Source organism: Oncorhynchus gorbuscha, linkage group LG13 (assembly GCF_021184085.1).
Source record: "Oncorhynchus gorbuscha isolate QuinsamMale2020 ecotype Even-year linkage group LG13, OgorEven_v1.0, whole genome shotgun sequence".
Classification (NCBI taxonomy): Eukaryota; Metazoa; Chordata; class Actinopteri; order Salmoniformes; family Salmonidae; genus Oncorhynchus; species Oncorhynchus gorbuscha.
The window spans coordinates 66,068,784-66,087,010 of record NC_060185.1 but is presented as its reverse complement, the minus strand read 5'-3'; the positions used below and the strand labels follow the sequence as shown (position 1 = coordinate 66,087,010).

Sequence of the window (18,227 nt, the reverse complement as noted above, 5' to 3'; positions counted from 1 at the left end):
TCCTCTGCTCTCTTCTCGTGCTCCTTCTCCCCCCTCTCTCTCTCTCTCTCGTGTGCTCCTTCTCCCCCTTCCCTTCTCTCTCTCTCTCGTGCTCCTTCTCCCCCTTCCTCTCTCTCTCTCTCGTGCTCCTTCTCCCCCTTCCCTCTCTCTCTCTCTCGTGCTCCTTCTCCCCTTCTCTCTCTCTCTCTCTCGTGCTCCTTCTCCCCCTTCCTCTCTCTCTCTCTCGTGCTCCTTCTCCCCCTTCCTCTCTCTCTCTCTCTGTGCTCTCCCTCTGCTCCCTCCCCCTTCTCTCTCTCTCTCTCTCGTGCTCCTTCTCCCCCTTCCTCTCTCTCTCTTCCTTCTCCCCCTTCCTCTCTCTCTCCCTCCCCCTTCCTCTCTCTCTCTCTCGTGCTCCTTCTCCCCCTCTCTCTCTCTCTCTCTCTCGTGCTCCTTCTCTCCCCTTCCCCCCTCTCTCTCTCTCGTCTCCTTCTCCCCTTCCTCTCTCTCTCTCGTGCTCCTTCTCCCCTTCCTCTCTCTCTCTCTCGTGCTCCTTCTCCCCCTTTCTCTCTCTCTCTCTTCTCCTTCTCCCCCTTCCTCTCTCTCTCTCTCTCGTGCTCCTTCTCCCCTTCCCTCTCTCTCTCTCTCGTGCTCCTTCTCCCCCTTCCTCTCTCGTGCTCCTCTCTCCTCCTTCTCCCCCTTCCTTCTCTTCTCTCTCTCTCTCGTGCTCCTTCTCCCCTTCCTCTCTCTCTCCTCCTTCCTTCTCCCCCTTCCTTTCTCTCTCTCTCTCGTGCTCCTTCTCCCCCTTCCTTCTCTCTCTCTCTCGTGCTCCTTCTCCCCTTCCTTTCTCTCTCTCTCCTTCTCCCCCTTCCTCTCTCTCTCGTGCTCCTTCTCCCCCTTCCTTTCTCTCTCCTCCTTCTCTCTTTCTCTCTCTCGTGCTCCTTCTCCCCCTTCCTTTCTCTCTCTCGTGCTCCTTCTCCCCCTTCCTCTCTCTCTCGTGCTCCTTCTCCCCCTTCCTTCCCTCTCTCTCGTGCTCCTTCTCCCCCTTCCTTCCCCTCTCTCCCTCCTTCCCCCTTCCTTCCCCTCTCTCTCTCGTGCTCCTTCTCCCCCTTCCTTCCCCTCTCTCCCGTGCTCCTTCTCCCCCTTCCTCCCCTCTCTCTCGTGCTCCTTCTCCCCTTCCTTCCCCTCTCTCCTTCTCCCCCTTCCTTCCCCTCTCTCTCTCGTGCTCCTTCTCCCCCTTCCTTCCCCTCTCTCTCTCGTGCTCCTTCTCCCCCTTCCTTCCCCTCTCTCTCTCGTGCTCCTTCTCCCCCTTGCTCCCTCTCCCTCCCATATCTCTCTCAGGGCTATGAGGACTGGCTGCGGCACAAGGCAGACAATGAGGTGAATAAGTACCTGGTGACTGTGCTGGAGGACGGCCGGAGAGCACGCAAGGAGAGCGAGAAAATCAAGGTAGCTTTTCAGCAAGCTGCGCCTCGGCCAAGTCCCCTGGAAATAAATATCCCCTTGGGGATGCGGGGCGGGGTGGAGGGGAAGGAGAGGTAGTTGGCATCTTGGCGCATGTTCCAGTGTTTTTGATTGTTGCTCTAATGTACCGTATGGTAATCCCAAGTAGGTAATGCTGAATGAAGGAAGGTGGATGGTATTTCAGTCACGTATAGATTTACAACCCCAAATTGACCTCTAGACCTCCCTATGCACATTGGAACTGTGTAGATCTGCGTGGATTTGACAGGTATAATCTTCAGACCTTCACAGGGGACTATTGGTGGATTTGGGATGGGCCTCACCTCCTACGTTCCTGTTCTATGTTCCACTAGGTCGGGGATGTGGTGGAGGTGGTGGAGGATGAGACCTTCCCCTGTGACCTCATCCTGCTGCAGTCCAGCCGGGAGGACGAGACCTGCTTTGTCACCACGGCCAGTCTGGACGGGGAGTCCAACCATAAGGTGGAGTGCTGCTACAGTAACACCAGTGTCACAGTGCCATTGAGGTCTGTGGGGGCATGACATTGCTTTCAATCTGCCATCACTCCCACTCCTTTTCTCAATCCAGACATTTGTCACATGCTTTGTAACCAACAGGTGTAGACGAACACTGACATTTTTACTTATGGGTACATTTCCAACAATGCAGAGTAAAAAAAGGAAATGGATTATAGACTATGTCTCAGCGTATGTGAAAGTGTATGTTGGAGCCTCGGTGTCAGTATGTGTGGTGTTACGAAACGGCTCGTAGCCCGTAACAGAGGGAGACGACACGGAGATAAAGAAGTAACAAACATATATTTATGAAATGACGTCTACTATATCCAAGTAAAAATGTGTGTGTGTGTGTGTAGTCAGTAGTGTAAGTGAGTGGATGTGCATAGATGGTGATAATAAGGGGTGTTGAGAGGTACCAAAACAAATGAACACAAAAGCCCCAAAATGCCACAACCAAAAAGTCTTGTCTGCGTGGAGAGTCCCAGGAGTGTCCCATTTTACTGATGACCCTCCCAGTTCCGCCCACCCACATCCTATTAAGCAAAACAAGAGCAGCGAGAGAGAGAGAGAGAGAGAGAGTGCGGCAGTCACTGTGGGTAGAGTCCAGTGCGTGTACTCAGTCAGTGCAGAACAGGGTCAATGCAGGTAGACCTCTGCTAATCAGTCTTATGGCTTGGGGGTAGAAACTGATCAGGGTCCTGTTACTTCCAGACTTGGTGCACTGGTACCGCTTGCCGTGCGGTAGCAGAACGAATGGTCTGTGGCTGGAGTCTTTAACAGTTTGAGGGCCTTCCTCTGTCACCGCCTGGTATAGACGTCCTGAATGGCAGGGAGCTCGGCCCCAGTGATGTGCTGGGCCGTACACACTACCCTCTGTATAGGACCTTGCGGTCGGATGGCAGTTGCCGTACCAAGTGGTGACACGGCCAGGCAAGATGGTGCAGCTGTAGAATGTTTTGAGGATCTGAGGGCCCATGCCAAATCTTTGCAGCCTCCTGAGGGGGAAGAGGCATCGTTGTGCCCTCGTCACAACTGTGTGGGTGTGTGTGGGCCATGATAATTCCTTAGGGATGTGGACACCGAGGAACTTGAAGCTCTCGACCCACTCCACTACAGCCCCGTCGACGTGTGTTAGTGTGCGCGACTACGTGTGTGTGTGTTGCAGTGATGACCTGAAATAGTCAGCACTCACTTACTTCTCTCTCTCTCTCTCTCTCTCTCAGACACACTACACAGTGCCAGACACAGAGAAGGGCCTGGAGTCTCTCAGTGCCACCGTGGAGTGCGAGCAGCCGCAGCCTGACCTCTACAAGTAGGCTCTGTCGTCCTCGTGTGTTCCTCACACAGAGCTCTGAGAGTAGCAGTGCTGATCTCGGATCAGTCCCCCCACCCCCCCCCTCAGTTTAATCCACTGTCAATCGGGAATGTCCCGATGACATTTTGATAACATCAGTGTCATTCGGTAGTGTTGGCAGGCTATAAGCTTTCTAGTTCTCTGACAGGTTATTATTAGTGACGTTGGACTGTTAGTAAACCTGATTGGTGGAAGAGACTGGCCAGGAATTGAAGGGAAGGTTGAGTTAGATTTGGCCCGTGCTGCATAGAGGAACAGACCCAGTCGTTTGAACAGCTGGAGGCTCTCCAGAGACTTATTGGTTTGGCGCCACCTATGGCCAAGGAGCGGCCGTTACAGTACAATTTGGCGCCATAAATGCATCCGTGATGTTTCAGACAGCCTAAGGAACTGAAGACGCCAGATGCTGCTCCTTTTCGCAATCAATAGAACAGAGTTGCCGTGCCAGCGTGCTGTCGGACAAACCACCCATCATATTAGCTCGCTCTTAATTGGTGCAGTCTATGCAAAGTCCTGGTGATCAGCATATGGCATTGTGATAGTTTTACATCTGACTAGTCCCTGTGCTGCAGATAGTATTATTCATCAGTGTGGTTTTTTTTCTGATATCAGAAAATATTCAGATTGACCATTTCTAGCCCATTGCTCAGTTGATTCAATTCAGCTCCATCAAAAAGCCCATCTGCCATTGGGTAGGGCATTCATGAGGGTCTGTGTTTCTACAGGTTTGTGGGGCGTATGCACATCTACAAGAATGACCAGGAGCCTGCTGTGAGGTAAGCGTTCTGGCCACTCCCCTATCGGTTCCCCCTTAGCCCTTGTTACCCCCTTCTCCCGTACATCAGTCTAAAAAAAAAAGAAATGAAAGCAGTCGTTTAAGCACTCTTGTCTTTTTGCTTTTTGTATAACCATCAAATCATTATTTCATTGATCCATAACTCCAAACGAGCATGAAAGTAATACTGGACTTGGCCCAGACTCAGGGCAGCGCTTTCAAAGTGCTCTCTGAAGCGTTTGTCACCGGGCCGCTTTGTAATGATCTTAAAATAGATGACGTTCTGTGTCCTTCACAAAAACAGTTGGGGCAGAGTAGACGTCAACTCAAGACTGCAGTTATCCATTGATGGTATTAGGCAAGAGCAAACGCTAGTGTGCCGCTATAAGAGAAGGCAGGGGTCTTGGTGTTTTTGGAGAAGGTTTGTGACTTTCTTTTCTCTTTGTGTGGTGTCCCTCAGGTCTTTGGGTCCAGAGAATCTCCTCCTGAAAGGCGCTACCTTGAAGAATACTCAGAAGATTTATGGTGAATCAATTGTTTAATGCAAATGAGGGTCTGAATGATGGTCAGCGTGTGAGCCTGTCCTGACCAACTCTCCTTCTTCTTCTAGGAGTGGCAGTGTACTCTGGCATGGAAACCAAAATGGCTCTGAACTACCAGGGGAAGTCCCAGAAGCGATCTGTGGTGGAGAAGTAAGGGCGGGCAAAGATCGTTAGAGAAAAGGACAATCAGATGTGTAAATGAGGGGCTATAATTGACCGGTCTCAAGACCACATGTTGAGTGTCTCGGTCTTGTGTCGGATACATTTGCTCTTGGTCTTAACTCGATCTCGGACAGTGAGGACTTGTAATTTCTTCCTGAGACCAGCCGAGTAAAAAATAAACTATCAGCAGTGTCTTAACAGCTTTTATATCTATTATAGATATGTTATAGCAGTGGAGGATCTATAGGTCTTCAGTGTGTGTGTGACAGGTTAGTACAGTGGTGAACCTATAAGTCTTCAGTGTGTGTGACAGGTTAGTACAATGGTGAACCTATAGGTCTTCTGTGTGTGTGACAGGTTAGTACAATGGTGAACCTATAGGTCTTCTGTGTGTGTGACAGGTTAGTACAATGGTGAACCTATAAGTCTTCTGTGTGTGTGTGACAGGTTAGTACAATGGTGAACCTATAGGTCTTCTGTGTGTGACAGGTTAGTGCAGTGGAGAACCTATAGGTCTTCAGTGTGTGACAGGTTAGTACAGTGGTGAACCTATATGTCTTCAGTGTGTAACAGGTTAGTACAGTGGAGAACCTATAGGTCTTCTGTGTGTGACAGGTTAGTACAGTGGTGAACCTATAGGTCTTCTGTGTGTGACAGGTTAGTACAGTGGTGAACCTATATGTCTTCAGTGTGTAACAGGTTAGTACAGTGGAGAACCTATAGGCCTTCAGTGTGTAACAGGTTAGTGCAGTGGAGAACCTATAGGCCTTCAGTGCTTGACAGGTTGGTGATTCTGAAAGGACATCAAGCGTAATACCAGGTCACTCATGTAGGAGAGTTGCACGTTTTTTAAACACAAGGCCAGTGGTGTAGTGGAGGGTATTCTCAGGTATAAGCTGTCAACCCACAGTTCAATGCAACTATTACTCCCCTTTTTTCTCCAGTGGGTATTGCGTAACCTTACTCCTTAATCCCTGCTGATGCGTATCAAAGTAGTGGAGGTATACAGCTTATGTAGTACAATGGAGAAATCATGCACAAAGTAGCCTACACAATCGCAAAGCACGTGACATATATTCACACACACGCCACATATCATCTGCAGGCAGCAAGTGTGCAGCTCTCAACTGGTTTTGGCATGGAGCAGCTCACAGAAGAATGATGCAGGTAGGGTAGGGAAGACATTTCACTTCATTTCAGTTCTGTAAATCTACCAGTATATGCTAATTAAGGCAACAATGGGTATGCAAACCAGGTATTTAAAAAGTTTAGTCCGAAGTGTTGATTAGTAGACTTAGTAATGTGCATTTGTCATGCGCCATTTGCATCAGGGGCATAGACATGGATGGGCCTGGGTGGACAGAGGCCCATCCATTTGGGAGCCAGGCCCTGACAAGCCCACCCAATCAGATTGATGTGGTTCAAGCATTGTTGTGGACTAAGACGATTAAAGTTTTGTATTTTTCTATAAAAAAAGGTGGTTTTGAGAGTGAAAATCTGAAATGTATAGGAAAACTAATAAATAAAATAAAAACAGGAATACACAGTTTTCACACAAGGTGCCTTTCCTTCCTTAGGGGGGCCGTTTGGGAACGTTTTTGGCAAGTATCCGAGTATACCTGGCACCACTATACCACTGCATAGGGCCGATGGAAAGAGAGCAGTCACATACAGCATGATTTTAAAGGATAAGCAGTCCATAAACTCTGACATAGTAGGTCCCAATCAGAATACAAAAACACAACCATTGAATTTTACAACTATTACTTCCCTTTACAAAAAACATTTCACGTTAAGCACACAAAGTAACCGGTGACCTAAAGTTTAAACGTTTTAACTACTTTGCAGATATGAAACAGACAATCATATCAGTCAAAAATATAAAATTCCCAGTTTATGCTACAACCTACGTTATAAGAGGTTTTTGAAAGTTGGCTCTATTTGACTCGGCGTTCCATAACGTACACTAAGGCATTGTTGGCAGAGTAGATGGATGCAGTTCAATGCATGATTCATATAATTCATCATTAGCATTAGTTGATCTTGCTGTTAATGTGCATAACTGAGTGGGAGAGAGCCTACCTTTACATGGTTGTTTGATCAACGGGACTGAGGTGTTTACATATTTGCATAAATCTGCTTTTGGCGAATGCGTTCTAATGATTGAAGTAGAGGTGTTGTAACTGCCTGTAAATACACAGTCCTGTTCCAAGTGAATGATGGAAGCCCGTGTGGCTTGTTTGTATAAAGGCCTACTGTAGTTCTGATTGGCTATAGCGCACTGGTCTATGAAGACTGCAGTGTCTATTCATTGTCCAAACGCACGGCCACTTTCCCACTCTATATTGCGATAGTTTTCACAAATGCCTTTAGTATACGTAATTTCCAAACGTTCTAAGAATTTATGACAATTACCATATCTACAGTGATTTGGTCGCTTGTCAGAAAATGTCATTTTTTTTTAAAGTCATTCTTCCTGGGGGTGTATTTGAACATATTTTAATAAGATGTCATGTTGCTAAAATGCTGTTAGCTCCACTGTAAATGCAATTTCACACAAGTTATTTTCAAAGAGATGGCTGACAACAGCAGGCTGCAATAAAAAAGTTCCTCTCACTAGATGATCGTTTGAAACTTAACTTCTTGTTGAAAGTTATTCTTGAAAAGGGAGAACCTAATAAATTAAAAACAACATCCTCTTTGATAACACCTGCTGCAGCCGCTGCACACTACCTGACAACAAAATCTAGCTAGCTAGACTGGGAAAACTACTGCTCGCTATTGCGCAGTGAAGATGTTTTTGTAAAAACCGTTCCGCTCATTAAGTCAAAATGTGATTGGTTGATTTCTCTGTCACTCCAAAATGTTGTCCTAATACAGTTGAATGGCAGATGCCTTTTATCTAGCTTCTGATAGCCAATGGCTGACTTAGCTAGATTTATCTCCCTGGAGACCAGCGAATAAAAATACTGATTCAATCGTTTTTCTCTTCAGTGTTAACTCTTTCCTTTACAACAAACTCACAAGATTAAATCAGAACATCATTGAAAATAATAATATAATTGTCATATGAAAAATAATTGTATAAATCCTTAGGCCTTCTCTGAAGGTGTAGGAGAGCTTGTTCCCCACTGTGTTTAGGTTAGTAATCATATGTGACCGTTTTCCCCCAGCATGCATTTCTGAACTATTTTGAATGTCTAAAGAATCGGTATGTTCTGAAAGATTGACACAGAAATACTGGACATTTTCAACTCTTATGGTGGTGATTTGACAAAGTTTACTCGTGGTCTTGAATTTGACTTATATTTTTCTGGTCTTGACTCAGTCTCGGACCCTTTGTCTCACGCTCGTTCTCCCCCCCCCCCTTCCAGTCTTGGTTTTGACTCAGACTTGATTTGCTCCGGCCTTGGTCTTGAATTGGTCTCGCTTTAGGTGGTCTTGAACACAACACTGGAACAAGATCAATTGAAGGAAGCTGGGGCAGTTAGAAGGTTGATTCGGTGTCCAATCTCACGGTTATCAGAGGAATATATATATATATATATATAGGGAGTAGATGTTTCACAAAGTGGATGTGTATTTTCAGTGTTGCTAATTGGAGTTGGGTTGTTAATACTCATGTTTCAGATCTATCAATGCCTTCCTGCTGGTGTACCTGGGTATCCTGGTGAGCAAGGCCCTGGTGTGCACCACGCTCAAGTACGTGTGGCAGAGCCAACCAGGCCAGGAAGAGCCCTGGTACAACCAGAAGACGCAGAAGGAGAAAGATGCCAACCTGGTGAGGCCTTCACTCCGTATCAAATGCAACTTAATGCCTTATGGTGTGCCTTTTAGGCACATTTCATTGACCCAGAGTCACATTACACCGATGGCTTCTTGCACTGCATTATACGAGTGTGTTTTTCTCCAAGGGCACTTCAGTTTGTGGAAGTATGTTTTAACACTGTTCCCTGTGTTCACCCCTCTCTCCCCCAGTACCTGAATATGTTTACTGACTTCCTGTTTTATCTGTGTATTTTAACCACGTTTCACTTTTGTTCCCTCTCTCCCCCAGTACCTGAATATGTTTACTGACTTCCTGTCGTTCATGGTGCTGTTCAACTTCATCATCCCCGTGTCCATGTACGTGACTGTGGAGATGCAGAAGTTCCTGGGCTCCTTCTTCATCTCCTGGGACAAGGACTTCTTCGACCCCGAGATCCAGGAAGGGGCTCTGGTCAACACCTCTGACCTCAACGAGGAGCTAGGACAGGTCAGGCTTTAAAGATATGGAACCAATTTAGCGTTGATAAGACCCAAAAGCACTCTCCCAAAGGAGCTACTTTTCATTGCAGATTCCCACTAAATTGCTGTAGCTAATTGGCCAGATATCCACCCTGTTTGAATACTTTGATGCATCATTCCTTTCTCCTTTTCTTGAAGTATTCACTTATCTTAAATGACTGGCTTTGTGAAAAGCTAGCTATATACTGCAATGGAACTCTGTTACCCAGTCATGTTAGACCAGTGATTACCTCAAAGGGAAGAGGGTAAGGGGAGATACATTTCAGTATTCAAACGATGCTGTAGGTTTATTCGAGGTCTAGGGCCTCTCTGCTCTCGGCCCCAGTCTTTGGTGGAGTGATGACCTTAAACCCACATGAACAACATTCCTCAAATGTCAGAATATGAAATGGTCTAACTGGTCGTAATATGCCTTGATTGTCTGTGCCTTCCCAACTCCAACCTCTGTCTCAAACAGGGGCGTTGCAGATCAGTCATGGTTGGTTTGCCCGATGATTACTTCAATTAAAGATGACGCTTGGTAAACTAGATTTATGCGGTGTAACTCTCAGGGATTAATTGCCCATTCTTATTGTTCACAGTTAATTGCGCCAAGTGTTTTTTTAAATATTTTTTTTACGACCCTGGAAGAGTCTCGCATGCCTGTCCATTACGCCAATTCTGTTGCAAAATGATTTTTTCCCCAGTAGAAACCCAATTTTTAGTTACATAAAACTTTCTGTTTTGTAACTATTTGGATTAATGAGTACACCCCTGATTCTCACTGTAGGTGTAAACCTGAAATGTACTGTGCTGGCGCAGATATTTTCTATTCACATTGTCCTCTCCAGCATGGTTCCAGGAACTATGGTATATGCCTTGGTTTGACTCTGTAGTCTGGCTCTATGAAAGGTCAGCTGACATTTACTCCTGAGACGCTGACCTATTGCACCCTCTACAACCACTGTGAATATTATTTGACCCTGCTGGTCATCTATGAATATCTAGAAGAGCCATCTGGCCTTAATGGCCACGTACTCTTATAATCTCTACCCGGCACAGCCAGAAGATGACTGGCCATCCCTCAGCGCCTGGTTTCTTCCTAGGTTCCTGACTTTCTAGAGTATTTCCTAACCTTCATTGCTTGCTGTTTGGGATTTTGGGTTTGGGTTTCTGTGTAAGCACTTTGTGACATCTGCTGATGTGGAGAGGACTTTATAAATACATTTGATTGTGTGAAAAGGGTATTTGTCTGACCCTGCAGTTTCCCATTGTGTCCTCTAGGTGGAGTATGTGTTCACGGACAAGACGGGCACTCTGACCCAGAACAGCATGGAGTTCATCGAGTGCTGCATCGACGGCTTCCAGTACAAGAACCGTGACTCGAGCACCGAGCTGGACGGCTTCTGTGTCACAGATGGACCCGTGAGCATGCTGCAGCAGAAGGCTGGCAGGGTGGGTAAATGACTAGTTATCTGCCCTCACCCCTCATCACTGTGCCAGTCAGGCATGCCAACATATGGGCATCAAATCACAGAGGTCACCTGACAGAAGAACAAGCATCACATGTGACCTAACATAACCTGTACAGATGCAGTGTGATTAATGGCCATTAGTTTGTACTCTGCATCCCATAGACAGAGGTTGTTAGGTAGTGTAATAATGTAAACTGTTACTGTGCCATATAAATGTACATACCAAATGGTGTATTCATTCTAACATTCATTGCACACTGTAGAATTTTTTTTTGCAACAAAAACAATAGTTTCTTATTGGAGAAGTTCCTCCAGTTTTGCATTTGGTTCTTAATGAATGCACCTCTGGTAAATGGCACACAGTTCAATAAGTAACATGCGTCTGTGTGTTTTCAGGAGGAGGAGGAGCTGTTCCTGCGGGCTCTGTGTCTGTGCCACACGGTGCAGGTCAAGGAGTCTACGGGTCAGGAGGACGGGGTTGGGGACCAGGTGGACGGTGTCCTGGGGCTGGACGGAGAGATGGTCCACCCTGCAGAGCTCAGGGGCTTCATCGCCTCCTCACCCGACGAGGTGGCACTGGTCAAGGGAGCCATGAAGTAAGGGACAGGGCCTGTGCAACTGTTATTCATCAATCAATCCATCACACAAATGAACTTCTATGTGGATTTGGTTTGATTAGTGTGTTGTGTAATCAGTGCGGCTCACTTTCTTGTCTTTGTCGCCATCTATAGGTATGGTTTCACATTCCTAGGTATGGAGAGCAAGAACATGAGAGTGATGAACAGAGACAAAGATGTTGAAACGTAAGTCAACAAGTGATGAGTTTTGATGAATGATAAATCAAATCCGTTATTAACATTAAACATTCTCCTTTTGATTGACATGGCCATCTGATTACCCCTTGCAGGTACGAGCTGCTTCATGTGTTGAACTTTGACCCCGTGAGAAGGCGTATGAGCGTAATAGTCCGATCCAAATGCGGTGAGACAGAGCTTGAAATGAACCGGCAGCTTTTCGTCTATTAGCTTCTAGTTTTGTTTGTAACCCCAGTCCTGACGTGTTCTGGCTGTGTTGGTTGCTCAGGGGACATCATGCTGTTCTGTAAGGGGGCCGACTCCTCCATCTTCCCCCGTGTCAGGCAGGAGGAGGTGGACAGGATACGCATGCACGTGGAGCGCAACGCTACGGTGGGTCTCTGCCCCATCCGCTTCACTAACTTCATGTTTATACAATGACTTTGTACGTCTGTGCATTTGTCTAAAGTCTCCCAGGAAGGCTACCATTTTTGTTTGTGTGTACATTGCTTTAAAATGAATGTTTTACCGTCCTAGTTTATTTTCCAGATGCAACGGGTACATTGAAAGTCTAGATTTCGCACATTTATGAAATGCACAGGGAGTGTTTGCTCATGTTGACTGGTAAGTTACGACGTGTGCGTTTGTGCCATATCTCAGGAAGGCTACCGGACGCTGTGTGTGGCCTACAAGCTGCTGAGTTCTGAAGAGTACGCCCAGGCAGACGCAGGGCTGAGGGAAGCCAGGCTGGCCCTGGATGACCGAGAGGAGAAACTCATGGCTGTCTACAACCAGGTGGAGACTGGGATGAGCCTGATCGGAGCTACCGCTGTGGAGGACAGGTGGGTGGACACAATCAGCTCAGGGTTAACTCTCAGGCTGTGTCCCGGTGGCACCCTATGGGCCCTGGTCACAAGAAGTGCACTGAATAGGAGCTGTTTTGGACACAGCCATTCTTTCGAGGCGAACAGATCATTAATGTGCAGAGTTAAAAGTGTGGGTGCGGTGGGAGTTATGTGCATTTGTTTTCTGTTCAATATGTATTCTGTCATTTTGTCAGACACACGCATCCACTGACTGCCTCACACACCGGCTCTCACTCTGCCTCACACACCGGCTCTCACTCTGCCTCACACACCGGCTCTCACTCTGCCTCACACACCGGCTCTCACTCTGCCTCACACACCGGCTCTCACTCTGCCTCACACACCGGCTCTCACTCTGCCTCACACACCGGCTCTCACTCTGCCTCACACACCGGCTCTCACTCTGCCTCACACACCGGCTCTCACTCTGCCTCACACACCGGCTCTCACTCTGCCTCACACACCGGCTCTCACTCTGCCTCACACACCGGCTCTCACTCTGCCTCACACACCGGCTCTCACTCTGCCTCACACACCGGCTCTCACTCTGCCTCACACACCGGCTCTCACTCTGCCTCACACACCGGCTCTCACTCTGCCTCACACACCGGCTCTCACTCTGCCTCACACACCGGCTCTCACTCTGCCTCACACACCGGCTCTCACTCTGCCTCACACACCGGCTCTCACTCTGCCTCACACACCGGCTCTCACTCTGCCTCACACACCGGCTCTCACTCTGCCTGCTCTCACTCCTCACACACCGGCTCTCACTCTGCCTCACACACCGGCTCTCACTCTGCCTCACACACCGGCTCTCACTCTGCCTCACACACCGGCTCTGCCTCTCACTCTGCCACCGGCTCTCACTCTGCCTCACACACCGGCTCTCACTCTGCCTCACACACCGGCTCTCACTCTGCCTCACACACCGGCTCTCACTCTGCCTCACACACCGGCTCTCACTCTGCCTCACACTGCCCGGCTCTCACTCTGCCTCACACACCGGCTCTCACTCTGCCTCACACACCGGCTCTCACTCTGCCTCACACACCGGCTCTCACTCTGCCTCACACACCGGCTCTCACTCTGCCTCACACACCGGCTCTCACTCTGCCTCACACACCGGCTCTCACTCTGCCTCACACACCGGCTCTCACTCTGCCTCACACCGGCTCTCACTCTGCCTCACACACCGGCTCTCACTCTGCCTCACACACCGGCTCTCACTCTGCCTCACACACCGGCTCTCACTCTGCCTCACACACCGGCTCTCACTCTGCCTCACACACCGGCTCTCACTCTGCCTCACACACCGGCTCTCACTCTGCCTCACCGGCTCTCACTCTGCCTCACCGGCTCTCACTCTGCCTCACACACCGGCTCTCACTCTGCCTCACACACCGGCTCTCACTCTGCCTCACACACCGGCTCTCACTCTGCCTCACACACCGGCTCTCACTCTGCCTCACACACCGGCTCTCACTCTGCCTCACCGGCTCTCACTCTGCCTCACACCGGCTCTCACTCTGCCTCACACACCGGCTCTCACTCTGCCTCACACACCGGCTCTCACTCTGCCTCACACACCGGCTCACTCTGCCTCACACCGGCTCTCACTCTGCCTCACACACCGGCTCTCACTCTGCCTCACACACCGGCTCACTCTGCCTCACACACCGGCTCTCACTCTGCCTCACACACCGGCTCTCACTCTGCCTCACACACCGGCTCTCACTCTGCCTCACACCGGCTCTCACTCTGCCTCACACCGGCTCTCACTCTGCCTCACCGGCTCTCACTCTGCCTCACACCGGCTCTCACTCTGCCTCACACACCGGCTCTCACTCTGCCTCACACACCGGCTCTCACTCTGCCTCACACACCGGCTCTCACTCTGCCTCACACACCGGCTCTCACTCTGCCTCACACACCGGCTCTCACTCTGCCTCACACACCGGCTCTCACTCTGCCTCACACACCGGCTCTCACTCTGCCTCACACACCGGCTCTCACTCTGCCTCACACACCGGCTCTCACTCTGCCTCACACACCGGCTCTCACTCTGCCTCACACACCGGCTCTCACTCTGCCTCTCACACCGGCTCTCACTCTGCCTCACACACCGGCTCTCACTCTGCCTCACACACCGGCTCTCACTCTGCCTCACACACCGGCTCTCACTCTGCCTCACACACCGGCTCTCACTCTGCCTCACACACCGGCTCTCACTCTGCCTCACACACCGGCTCTCACTCTGCCTCACACACCGGCTCTCACTCTGCCTCACACACCGGCTCTCACTCTGCCTCACACACCGGCTCTCACTCTGCCTCACACCGGCTCTCACTCTGCCTCACACACCGGCTCTCACTCTGCCTCACACACCGGCTCTCACTCTGCCTCACACACCGGCTCTCACTCTGCCTCACACACCGGCTCTCACTCTGCCTCACACACCGGCTCTCACTCTGCCTCACACACCGCTCTCACTCTGCCTCACACACCGGCTCTCACTCTGCCTCACACACCGGCTCTCACTCTGCCTCACACACCGGCTCTCACTCTGCCTCACACACCGGCTCTCACTCTGCCTCACACACCGGCTCTCACTCTGCCTCACACACCGGCTCTCACTCTGCCTCACACACCGGCTCTCACTCTCACTCTGCCTCACACACCGGCTCTCACTCTGCCTCACACACCGGCTCTCACTCTGCCTCACACACCGGCTCTCACTCTGCCTCACACACCGGCTCTCACTCTGCCTCACACACCCTCTCACACCGGCTCTCACTCTGCCTCACACACCGGCTCTCACTCTGCCTCACACACCGGCTCTCACTCTGCCTCACACACCGGCTCTCACTCTGCCTCACACACCGGCTCTCACTCTGCCTCACACACCGGCTCTCACTCTGCCTCACACCGGCTCTCACTCTGCCTCACACACCGGCTCTCACTCTGCCTCACACACCGGCTCTCACTCTGCCTCACACACCGGCTCTCACTCTGCCTCACACACCGGCTCTCACTCTGCCTCACACACCGGCTCTCACTCTGCCTCACACACCGGCTCTCACTCTGCCTCACACACCGGCTCTCACTCTGCCTCACACACCGGCTCTCACTCTGCCTCACACACCGGCTCTCACTCTGCCTCACACACCGGCTCTCACTCTGCCTCACACACCGGCTCTCACTCTGCCTCACACACCGGCTCTCACTCTGCCTCACACACCGGCTCTCACTCTGCCTCACACACCGGCTCTCACTCTGCCTCACACACCGGCTCTCACTCTGCCTCACACCGGCTCTCACTCTGCCTCACACACCGGCTCTCACTCTGCCTCACACACCGGCTCTCACTCTGCCTCACACACCGGCTCTCACTCTGCCTCACACACCGGCTCTCACTCTGCCTCACACACCGGCTCTCACTCTGCCTCACCGGCTCTCACTCTGCCTCACACACCGGCTCTCACTCTGCCTCACCTCTCACTCTGCCTCACACACCGGCTCTCACTCTGGCTCTCACTCTGCCTCACACACCGGCTCTCACTCTCTCTCACTCTGCCTCACACACCGGCTCTCACTCTGCCTCACACACCGGCTCTCACTCTGCCTCACACACCGGCTCTCACTCTGCCTCACACACCGGCTCTCTCACTCTGCCTCACACACCGGCTCTCACTCTGCCTCACACACCGGCTCTCACTCTGCCTCACACACCGGCTCTCACTCTGCCTCACACACCGGCTCTCACTCTGCCTCACACACCGGCTCTCACTCTGCCTCACACACCGGCTCTCACTCTGCCTCACACACCGGCTCTCACTCTGCCTCACACCGGCTCTCACTCTGCCTCACACACCGGCTCTCACTCTGCCTCACACACCGGCTCTCACTCTGCCTCACACACCGGCTCTCACTCTGCCTCACACCGGCTCTCACTCTGCCTCACACACCGGCTCTCACTCTGCCTCACACACCGGCTCTCACTCTGCCTCACACACCGGCTCTCACTCTGCCTCACACACCGGCTCTCACTCTGCCTCACACACCGGCTCTCACTCTGCCTCACACACCGGCTCTCACTCTGCCTCACACACCGGCTCTCACTCTGCCTCACACACCGGCTCTCACTCTGCCTCACACACCGGCTCTCACTCTGCCTCACACACCGGCTCTCACTCTGCCTCACACACCGGCTCTCACTCTGCCTCACACACCGGCTCTCACTCTGCCTCACACACCGGCTCTCACTCTGCCTCACACACCGGCTCTCACTCTGCCTCACACACCGGCTCTCACTCTGCCTCACACACCGGCTCTCACTCTGCCTCACACCGGCTCTCACTCTGCCTCACACACCGGCTCTCACTCTGCCTCACACACCGGCTCTCACTCTGCCTCACACACCGGCTCTCACTCTGCCTCACACACCGGCTCTCACTCTGCCTCATCGATCATTCTCTCTGACACACCCCTTTTCTTATCTTTTCACTGCAAACTGCCACTCATCATTCACACTCTCTTTCTCTTCCTCCTCTGTCGCCAGGTTGCAGGAGGAGGCAGCGGAGACCATGGAGGCCCTGCAGCGGGCTGGCATGAAGGTGTGGGTTCTTACGGGGGACAAGATGGAGACTGCCAAGTCCACGTGCTATGCCTGTCGGCTATTCCAGAGGGGCACAGAGCTGCTGGAACTGACGGTGCGAACCCTGGAGGACGGCGGAAGGAGGAGAGAAGAGCGCCTGCATGAGGTGCTGTTAGACTACCACAAGAGGGCAGTGCAGGAACCACCACCGGTTAAGTCTAGGGTCACCAGGTCAGTGCTAAGTCTCGGGTTGGAGGTTTTGAAGGAGGGTCATTGGAGTTACTTACAGTACAATGTTACTACTATTGTTCAATAAAATGAGTAGTAGTAAATTGATAATCATTGGTAGTAAATTGATGATAATTTGTCATCATTTGCTCTCAATTGTTATAATTTTATGTCTTGGAACTATTAAATAGTTTTGCTCTCGTTTCGATTTGTCACAAGATAGCTCTGCGTTCTCTTTTTCTCACAGGAGCTGCACTTCAGCTAAGCAGGACTACGGCTTCATCATAGACGGAGCCACTCTGTCCTTAGTGTTCAACTCCTCTCCTGACTCCAGCCACTACAAGAGTCTCTTCCTCCAGATCTGTCAGAACTGTACCACTGTTCTGTGCTGCCGTATGGCTCCCCTACAGAAGGCCCAGGTGAGGCGACGTCATGGGCGCTTGCTGGTAGATTTAACTGTAGATGGCTACAGTAGTTAAAGGTAAACCAGGTTCAGGCCTCACGACAAAAAAAAATCTGTATTTACCCACATTACACCTGGTAATGATATTACAAATGTCTGAATACGTTTTGCATCTAGGCATCTTGTTTCGAATGCAGAACCAAGTGGGATTTAATGAACTTTTATTCCCCCTCACTCTCTTTCCACACTCTCGTTCCTATATAGATCGTGAACATGGTGAAGAACTCCAAAGGCAGCCCCATCACCCTCTCCATCGGAGATGGAGCCAACGATGTCAGTATGATTCTGGAGGCACACATAGGCATCGGTAAGACGCTGTCATATCGCTATAGATTCAAATGATGAATTTGTTTTAATATTGAATTTGTTTGAAATTGAAATTGAGTGTGATGTAAAAGTGTGTAATTTCCCTGGTCTTCCGTGTCTCAGGTATAAAAGGTAAAGAGGGTCGCCAGGCAGTGAGGAACAGTGACTATGCCATCCCTAAACTCAAGCACCTGAAGAAACTGTTACTGGGACACGGGCACCTCTACTACGTTCGGATCGCCCACTTGGTGCAATACTTCTTCTACAAGGTAGGGGGCAGCACCGAAATGTAGGCGCTGTAACTTACTGTGCTTATGTTAACTGAGGATCATGAGTATCGGGCACATCAGATGAGGTCATGGTTCGGTCATTGTTTGGAGCTATAAAACCTAATTCTGTGTTGCTGCCAAAATAAAAAGCATTCGATATGAGGATTTTGTG

General features: G+C 50.3%; 1 protein-coding gene across 5 annotated transcripts in view; it reads left to right on the top strand.

The window, feature by feature from the left end:
- Positions 1-18,227, top strand: part of LOC123993351 (phospholipid-transporting ATPase 11C-like) — a 68,709-nt gene that overhangs the window by 40,665 nt on the left and 9,817 nt on the right. For all 5 annotated transcript variants that reach the window (XM_046295422.1, XM_046295421.1, XM_046295418.1 and 2 more), the window contains exons 5-22: positions 1,318-1,425; positions 1,794-1,922; positions 3,182-3,270; positions 4,038-4,088; positions 4,548-4,612; positions 4,698-4,779; positions 8,422-8,572; positions 8,849-9,046; positions 10,342-10,512; positions 10,929-11,128; positions 11,264-11,335; positions 11,440-11,513; positions 11,616-11,719; positions 11,987-12,168; positions 16,754-17,020; positions 17,265-17,436; positions 17,685-17,787; positions 17,910-18,055. In XM_046295422.1, the coding sequence (XP_046151378.1) occupies positions 1,318-1,425; positions 1,794-1,922; positions 3,182-3,270; positions 4,038-4,088; positions 4,548-4,612; positions 4,698-4,779; positions 8,422-8,572; positions 8,849-9,046; positions 10,342-10,512; positions 10,929-11,128; positions 11,264-11,335; positions 11,440-11,513; positions 11,616-11,719; positions 11,987-12,168; positions 16,754-17,020; positions 17,265-17,436; positions 17,685-17,787; positions 17,910-18,055 (2,364 nt within the window). The remainder of the gene's footprint in view (positions 1-1,317; positions 1,426-1,793; positions 1,923-3,181; positions 3,271-4,037; positions 4,089-4,547; positions 4,613-4,697; positions 4,780-8,421; positions 8,573-8,848; positions 9,047-10,341; positions 10,513-10,928; positions 11,129-11,263; positions 11,336-11,439; positions 11,514-11,615; positions 11,720-11,986; positions 12,169-16,753; positions 17,021-17,264; positions 17,437-17,684; positions 17,788-17,909; positions 18,056-18,227) is intronic.